Genomic DNA, 9,387 nt, shown 5'->3' with positions numbered 1-9,387 from the left:
AAATAACAATTAGGAAGACTTAACTCCTACAGAATGTAATGGAACTAAACCTATGTAATTAACCTATTAATCCAATTATCAAATTTTAATCTAGTTATGATGAAAGATCTCACAATTAATCATACCAAGATTACCATCACTCTCTTTCAATTAATTTATGATTAATATATTAATAAATTATCTATCTCCGTTAACACTGAAAAAAAATTATTAATTCCAGAAGACACACAAATAATAGATCGAAACTATTAGGAAATTAATGAAATATCCTTGTCCTAGTTTTGATGATATCAAAACCCTTAGATTTTCTTTCAGTAGACTAGATCTTTTTGAACTCAAGTGTTAGAGTTCAATTCACTAGCTAGACTGAAGATCGAAGGACTGAAGACCACTTGACTGAAGATTGGAACTGAAAAGGCTGAAGACATGTAAAATACTGAAGTATTTAAAGGACGAAAACTTCACTGAAGATTCAGTTATAACTGAATAACTAATGCTGACCACGTGGAAATAGCGGACTGATACATAAGTCAAGTATCAGTTGACATTCTTCCTCGAACTGAAGACTTAAATTTAAAAGAAGTCACGTATTCATGCCAAGTACAGCCGCATTAAATGCGGAGATATGAAGATCGTCATCGCCTGAGCAGAGCTTTCCTATTTCGTGCTAAGTTTTCAGAAGCATCATGCTCCTACTGCTAGAGACACCCATTCCTCAACCAATCAGGAGCCTCGAAGATTGAAGCCTCAGCCGAAGATTCAAATCTATCTCACAACGGCCGTATTATTGAAGACCATCTCACCAATGGTCTATTCAAGACTTCGCATATAAATAGAGCTTGAGGATCATCTTCAATCTTTATCGATTCAAACACTTAAGCTGAAACTCTGCCAAATTTACATTTGAGCCTATTCACTGCTATCCAAAGTTTGAATCGAAGAAGAGAATATCCAAAGCCCAAATCAGTTCACTGATTACCTAAATTCTCTTACTCACGTAGGCAATTTCATTGTACATCCCTAGCCTAAGTTTCGATTACTGAGAGCTTGTTCTCAGTAATCCAGTTGGTACTCAAACCCTTTTCTAAAAGAGCGAAAAGAAAGTTTGAGAGAGAGAGAGAGAGTTCTAGACAGTTATCTGAACTCAAGAGTTCTTAGCCCTCGCAAGCAAGACGTTTGTTGTATTTGCAACTGCTAGTTAAGAAGGAGACGAGAAGTCCAATCCAGTGTATTAGCACTGAAACCTAGTTTCTATTTAAGGTTTGCGGTGCACCCGTAAGCACAAGCCCATAGTATTTGACAGTGTGATCAGCTGGCCGTGGATGTAGGAACTTGTTTCCGAACCACGTAAAAATCTCGTGTTGTTTACTGCTTTCAGTTTTACCTTCATACTTGTGCACAAACGATTTATCAAACTGAAACTGTTTAAACTGAAAAGAGAAACCTAAAACTGACTAAATGTTAATCTAAGAGGCTATTTCTTAAAGTTTATTTTCGTTGCTGGTGTTATCAGTCTAACTGACAAATCTCTGGATAGTCAGTAAGATTTATAACACTTATCTGATTTCAATTTCTAGACTGAAACCTCTGTGCCTAACTAAAATCAAAATTACTGAAACAGTTTTAGTATCAGTCTAATCCCCTTTCTAAACTGAAATATCTTTGACGGTTGACTTCAGTCTACACTCTTCCAGTATCAGTCGATACTCACTTCAGTTTACAAAAAGATTTTTTAAAAATAGCCTACTGAGATATTCTCCCCCTCTCCCCCCTCATACACCAGTTCAGTGACCCTTTGGGACCCAATATAAACAATACTCGCATGACCATTTTGAAGAAGTAAACACAATATCTGCCACTAATTAAAAATAACAATAAATCTGGCAATTTTTTACATTTTAGGACTGTTTTGCCCTTAATTAGAGCGGATCATATTTGGGTCGGATTCGGGTTTGCGTGCAGGTTAGGCACACATGACACTATTAGTGTCATTAGTGCCATATACTCAGTGCTGCACGAATGGTACTTATAGCTATATTAGTGTCATACGAATGGTACTTATGACCATATTAGTGTCATTAGTGTCATATCTGTGTGCTGATATTATTTAGATGGATACAGTTATATGACCATTTTGAACACTTCCCCGTAAGGTTTAGATTATTCGTTTAGGGTTTAGATTCTCCAGTTAGTGTGCAGCACGAATGGTACATATGGTCATATTAATGTCATTAGTGTCATATACTCTCTTATGTAGTGTTGTACAAATGGTACTTATTGTCATATTAGTGCCATATACTTAGATTTTTTTTTTTTTTCGGTTGGCACATATGACACTAATAGTGCCATATGTGTCTAACCCGCGCGCAAACTCGAATCTGATTCGCCCTAATTAATGGCAAAACAATCTTTACACGGCCAGATTTTGTGTTTTTTCAATTAGTGGTCAAATATTGTGTTTCTTTCTTCAAAATTGCTATTTAAAAAGCACTCTCCAAAGAATATTTATTAGTAATAATAATAAATATTACCCTAACAACAAACGCATCCGCAACATTAAAACAAGAATTAATCATTCTAATTTTTAGGTAGATGAAATCATTCCGAACCACGATGATGAATTGATAGGAACGAACAATGATCAATGTTGTGATGCTCGTGGCAGAAGTAAGGAGTGATCGCCAGTATACAAGGGCATAAACAAAGAATAGCTCCTATTAAGATTTCGAAGCGGATGAGTACATGAACGAACCTAAACACACCAGAAAGAGAAGGATTCCAAGAATATACAAGTATGAGACTGCATATTCAAGGATAGCTTAAATGATTTGATGGGTGCGATCATACAAGCACTAATGCATCGGATCTCATCAGAATTCTGAAATGAAGTGTGCTTAGGCTAGAGTAGTACTAAGATGGGTGACCCCCTGGAAAGTTTATTAGGGAACGTGCGAGTGAGGACAAAACACGCTAGAAAAGACTTGTGTTGGTCTGTGGAGACAGTCGTCAAGTCTGGAATCGGGTTGTAATATATATTTTTTTTCTTTTTAAAAACACACTCACACTCTAGCTCTCTAGTTGACTCGAACCCCCGACCTATAGTTAAAGACGTCTTATCAACATACTACACTTCATCATCCAATGATCAATCTAAATTAACTAAATCAACCTCCATAGCACCAACTCCAAATCATTCGTCAAGCACAGCTTGTTCTCCCTGTTATTCGACCAATAAACGTATTTTAGCAGCATCTCGCAGTCTCCGATGAATCACTCTGCCATGAAATCATCGAATACCTTCGGATCTCTCATCGCCATCGGCATATACCCAAACAACATCTCCCCTTTCTTGATCAAAAACATCGAAGGAGTTCAGCTACCTGGACATTAGAATGACCTCAACTTCTTCTTCTTCTTTTTTTGAGAAATGATGGACGTCATTTCTTTATTGTTTTAGTGTTGTGGATATATTTGTGAATTCTGTGATACATTTTGTTAGGAATATTTATTGTAATTGTTAATAATTTTTTATGATAATGATAATTATTTTTATTAAAAAAATTGTTTTAATTATAATCAAATTAATTTAATTAACTCTTTTGTTCATGTAGCATTGATACATCAGAACTCATACCCATAGTCGAAACTGGAGCTATTCTAGAACTAATTGTTGTAAAGTGTATATTCCAATAAATAAATAAATATATATATATATAATATATATATATTCATGTTTTTAGAATAAATATTTATATTCTAAACTTTAATACTACTCTCTCCGTCCCACGAATCTTGATGCATATTCATTTTTGGGCCGTCCCACGAATCTTCTAAAAATAAGGGTTCTTAATTACCTACTTTATCACTTTATTACCTACACATTTTTCTACTTTATCACTTTTCTACTTAATTACTTATACACTTATTTTATTACTTTTCTATTTTATTATCTACACACTTAAAACACTAATTTACGATTCTTTAATTCTGGTGCCGAAAATAAATGCATCAAAATTCGTGAGACGGAGGGAGTGTTTCAAATAGCTAGCCCACAAAGAAAAAAGAGTTTGAAAACAACTCATTGGGCCCAAATATTACTTGAAGTCCTTCAACAGCTACTTAAAACCCAAAGTCATATTAACGAGCTCCACAAATCTAATTATAATCCGTATCGAGCTATATAAGAAAATAAAACTTCCTAGATTGACAATTATTCATAAATAAAATTAAATCACATAGGAGTAATAAGTTTGGTGCCGCGCGACACATCAGGCACCTCGAAAGCTTATAGAATCAAAAATCTCCGTAATAATCCAGTCAGAAATTTTTTTAGGACAATAATTTAGGTTAATTTAAAAATTAAGACAAAAAATTTTGGAATTGTAAAAATAGAACATTAATTAATAAGCGTTGCATCCGTAGGACATTTCTCGGCCAATTATTGAATTTTTGGACTTACCCCACGGACCAAGCCCATGACATTCTATTTGGAGCCCTAAAAATGACGTGCTTGCCACATAATCAACCCTTCCGTGCGGGTTGCCATGTGTTTGGCCGTGCGGATAAGCTCGAAAATTCGATAATGGGACGAGAAATGTCCTGTGGGTGCAACACTTATTAATTAGTGTCATATTTTCATAAGCTCAAAAAATTTTATCCTAATTTTCATATCGACTTAAATTACTGTCCTAAAAAACCATCTGACTCCTAAAAATCATGATATCCGAAATCACACCATTTATTCTGGTCAAAATTTTAATTGGCATTTCCGCTTTGGTGGGGATATGAAGAAGTAGGGATTTGTTGTATTTTGTGCATACTCGAGTCGAGAGCTAAAATAAGTACATAAATATTATTATTAGGTCAATCAGTAATTATTACATGAAGTCTATTATTCCCAGTTGCACTACTGGTCATTCCTCATAAAAAAAAATATTAGAGTGGGCAAAGATGTGAATAAAATATAGTAAGAAATAAAGACGATGATGATATCAATCAAGCTCATCCCAGATGACATCCATGTCCAAAGAAGGCATTGTGCTCAACTGCACTGTATCATTGCCAACATCGCACACCATCTCCATTATCACTTCCGCTGGCCTCTCCTTCTTATCTGATTTTCTGGTTGACTGCTGCGAGAGTTTGGCTTCAAGAAGAGCCGCAGTAGCGTGGCGGCGGGTGGAATTGTGGTTCAGATCGGGGAAATTAAGGTTTGCGTGATCGCCTCTGAGAATGTAAGCGGCCGTGTCGTAAGCGAAGGCAGCTTCCTCGGCGGTGTCGAACTGTAATGACCCGACTTTTAATTGAGGATTTAAAATCTTCTAATGACTAATATAAGGGTTTATTATGATAAGTAGGGTTCGACATCCATTAATAAAATACGAAATACGGACTTATATGAATTTGATGATTTATATACGTGATGATTTATTTTCATTTTTATTTTTTCAATGGATGATACACTCAAAATATATTTTGAGTCCATTAATTTATTATCGAGAATTTAACATCGAAGTGTTAAATATAGATCTTTTAATTGATTGTTAAAGTGAGCCTATGTGATTATTTGATTTATTAAATTGACAAACCCAAATAGATTTTTATGCTTCAATGGGAATTAGGTACGTGTTGTTTATATAAGATTGAGCTTACTTATGTGGATAATTATTAATGTGTTTAGTCTTTAGATATTTTGCTAAATGGGATTAAGAGATACATGGTCATAAATCAACCACCAATCCAATTCTATATCTTTAAAGTCTTCCACAACACTTTACCATTTTCAACCTACGCAGCCCAATTTCTCACAGCCAACTTTAAGAGACTATTATCCTATTCTATATCTTTAAAGACGTCCCCAACACTTCACATTTTTCTTCACTCTCCTTCACACTCAATTTCCACAGCAAGTTCACAAAGCAACCACACCACCATATTCAACTACTACAAACCATTTTCATCAGCAAGATTTACGAGACAAAAATTCCACAAGCATGCTGAAGAAAGTCCATATTCATACTTATCAAGCTGAAGAGAAAGTCCATGTTCATACTAAAGCTGAAGAATTTTCACGATCCTCACCACCCCATTTTTCTTTTATAATCTACACCATTTTTCACCTAAAAACCCCACCACTTCACCATTTCTAAATTCTGCAGCCTAAGTTTACACAGCAGATTCACAGATTCAGAGACAACAACATACGCCACATATCTTAAGGTTTTTCTCCTTAAGCTTATTTCAGTTAATCTGTGCAGCGAACCACCAAAGCCACATACAATTTCTTGATATTTCTCTATGTGTTTACAAGATATGACATGTGAACTGAAATTACATGAAGGATTAATTTACATGAATGAATGTTTGTGTACAGTTTACAATCGATCAATTACAGTATAAGTATGATAGTTGCTAAGAGGAAACTGAATATTAAGCTTGAACCCCTGTTTTTGTATGTGTGAGTCGAGGTCAGGGGGAGGGCAGCCTCGGTGGCTCACCGTCTCTGGCGATGGCGAGACGGCGGCGGAGCCGCGGTGGTTCCGTTCTGCCAAGAGAGAAAGAGAGGAAGGATTTCAGTTTTTAATTTAAAAAAAAAGGGTAAAAGATGAGGGAAGAAAAAGGAGAATAGGGAGATGGGGTATACCTGGTTGTCGGCGGTCGACGGCTCCTGGCCGTGAGCCACCGGCGAGGACGACGGAGGCAGCAGCGGCGGCGCACCGTTTTGACGGCGACGTGCGTCCTGTTCCGGCAGATCGAGGAAAGAGAGGGAGAGGGTCAGGGCGTGTAGAGAGATAAATAGAAGAGAAGGAAATGGAGATGGCGAGATGAGCGACGGCGCCGTGGTCTTCAGGCCGCGGCGGATCTGCCGCGAGAATGAGGGAGCAGGCGGCGGCCGGCGATGGCGGCGCACCGCGGTGGTGGTGTCTGCTGCGCTTGGGTCCAGCGGCCGAGAGAGAGGTGAGCGATTGAGGGATCAGCCGAGAGGGCGAGAGAGGAGCAGCCGCTCGCCGGCGGCGGAGGCGGCGGCGCCGGGCAGACGTCCGAGAGAGAGATGAGAGGGTGTGTGAGGCTTCTGATGTGTATGTGTGTGAGCGGCTGAGAGGGGGGAAAGAAAAGGGAGAAGAGGCTAGGTGTTGGGCTAGGGCTTGTTTGGGGTGGGCTTGAGTGTTGGGCTTTAGGTTTGGGTTTGGAGTGGGCTCGAGTCATGGGCCGAATTTCAATTAGTCATGGGCCGAATTTCAATTAGTTTTGGGCCGAGTCATGGGCCGAATTTTTATGAGTATTTGGGCCGAGATTTTTATTTATTTTTATTTCGGTTGGGCCTTCTTTAATTTAATTGTTTGGGCCTTATTCAAAGAAAAATATGATGGGCTTAATTTATCTAATTAATTTGGGCTTATATCCATTTAAAGTATTTGAGCTCTTAATTATTAATTTAAATTGAGCTTGATTAATTTAATTGTATATTAACCTTTAAATTAATTATTTAAATGGAGTTCATTTATTTCCAGTATTTTTATAAGTGGACTTTTAAAATAAAATATTTTGAGTTAAACTCTTATTTAATGAATTCTTTTCAAATGGCTTATTAATATGGATTATGTGAAAATGATTAAATGATTTTAAATGTGAGAAAGCATGATCTATAATGATATAATTTATCTATGTGATATTATAGGATTTGTTTTTAAAATGACGGAATATTTGACTTGATGACATAAATAGAACGAGTTATGATTAATGCGCATGTTGATGTTCGAATAAATAGTTCGAACCTAAATGATAGTTATGTGATAAATGTTCTGAGTTTAAGGTTTTGAACGAGACAAGATTAATATGGATGCTAGAACCCTAAAATCATTAAAGGAGATAGTTTAGTTTAGAGACCTATCTTCATTTCTTACACGACTTTCTTCTCGAACTTATCGACTCTTCGTCAATAAAGGTCCAGACGGGAAGTGAAAGCTAAAGAAGGAGGTAACTCTACGCCCCTAGTGGGAACGGAATGAGGTGGGCATTACTTTCATATATATCAAATGAGTTTAAATGTTACGTTCAAGCAAGTTATTTCATGATAAAATCTTTGAGTTAAAGTTATTTCAAGTATTGTCTTGCCATAAAATGTTTAAATTTTAGTATGATATCTATCTGCTTTGGCTTTGCCAATGATGCAATCGAATTCGAGTCCTGAGCAGTTGATAGCTATCCTGCCAGGGCTAGTGTACACCAGTGACCGTGAGTCATCTAGCGGGTTGGCCGGTCAAGTGACCGTGAGAGGTGGCCACCTCTCCGGCACACAATTCCAGATATGATAGATTACAAGAGAACTTAGACTGATCAGTCGAACTTTAAGAATCACAAATGAATTTAGTAAGCTTGGGCCTTTTTAGCGAAAAAACTCCCTTGCTGTACTGTTTATGATGGCATGACAATTTACAGTTTTGAAGCATGTATTTTTATACCTAGGCATACGTGCCCACTGAGTGCTTTTGTACTCAGCCCTGCATATGTTTTCTAAATGTGCAGGTTGAGCTGATGTGATGATGGTGCTGCAATGAGCGGAGTCTCCAGGGTTGTTAATAAATAGTTAACCTGTCTAGAATATGTCTTCATACATATGTCTAGCTACTTTCCGCTGCAAGATGTTGTTGATGTTATAGTATGTTATGTCATACTTTGAGTCTTAAGAGAATGGTTTCATATGATGTATAACTTGATTAATGATATTAATTAAGTTTTATGTTGTCTTTCATAGACTGTTCAAAAGAGTATTAATGAGTAAATACGATGATTTTTCTTAAGTTAAGTAAGATTTACGGTTTCAAATGATGCCCCTTTCTTTCCCCGCTTCTAAATCCCCTTCCCGAGTCATACCCCGGTTAAGCCATCCTTAGGGATTGCGGGCTGTGACACGAACGTCCCCAGCCACACTCTGGTCCGGTTCCGTGGCAGCCGTATCTCCGCCACCCATTTTCCCCAGTGCCGCTGTCTCACTCCCCTATATAGCGATGAACATCTTTTTCTGCCTAAACCTGAATTATTTAAAGTTGGGGATTTCAAAAGAGTTGTTTCTTCTTCCGATGAGGTTTCCTTTTGCGTCCACATTTCCATCTTGGGGAATTTAGAGAGAGGTCGCAGAGCTAAGCTAGTGCAATGCATACGTAAATGCCATTTTTCTCTAATACATTTTCACACCAACATTCATCATGTCCTTTTATAATGTCATAGTATATGGTACTGTGGCATTCAATACACATCTACAGTAGCTATTTAATCTATAAATCGTTTCTTTTTCTTTTTTTTTTTCTAAAAAAATAAGGAGAGAATTAATTATCATGCACGTCACATTGTTTTAAAAAAATCTATAATCTATAAATATAGTAATAT

The 9,387-nt window shown here is 37.0% G+C and overlaps 1 protein-coding gene across 1 annotated transcript; it reads right to left on the bottom strand.

The window, feature by feature from the left end:
• Positions 1-4,867: 4,867 nt before the first annotated feature.
• On the bottom strand, positions 4,868-9,164 carry LOC130986804 (ethylene-responsive transcription factor ERF062-like). The gene is made up of 2 exons (XM_057910348.1): positions 8,914-9,164; positions 4,868-5,282 (listed from the first exon to the last, which is right to left on the bottom strand). The coding sequence occupies exons 1-2, from the start codon at positions 9,157-9,159 to the stop codon at positions 4,992-4,994; spliced, it is 537 nt and encodes a 178-aa protein (XP_057766331.1). The 5' UTR covers positions 9,160-9,164; the 3' UTR covers positions 4,868-4,991.
• Between the last annotated feature and the right edge of the window lie 223 nt (positions 9,165-9,387).

The sequence above is a fragment of the Salvia miltiorrhiza genome, chromosome 5, assembly GCF_028751815.1.
Source record: "Salvia miltiorrhiza cultivar Shanhuang (shh) chromosome 5, IMPLAD_Smil_shh, whole genome shotgun sequence".
Classification (NCBI taxonomy): Eukaryota; Viridiplantae; Streptophyta; class Magnoliopsida; order Lamiales; family Lamiaceae; genus Salvia; species Salvia miltiorrhiza.
The sequence above is the reverse complement of the archived record's forward strand: the minus strand, read 5'-3'. Positions and strand labels throughout refer to the sequence as shown.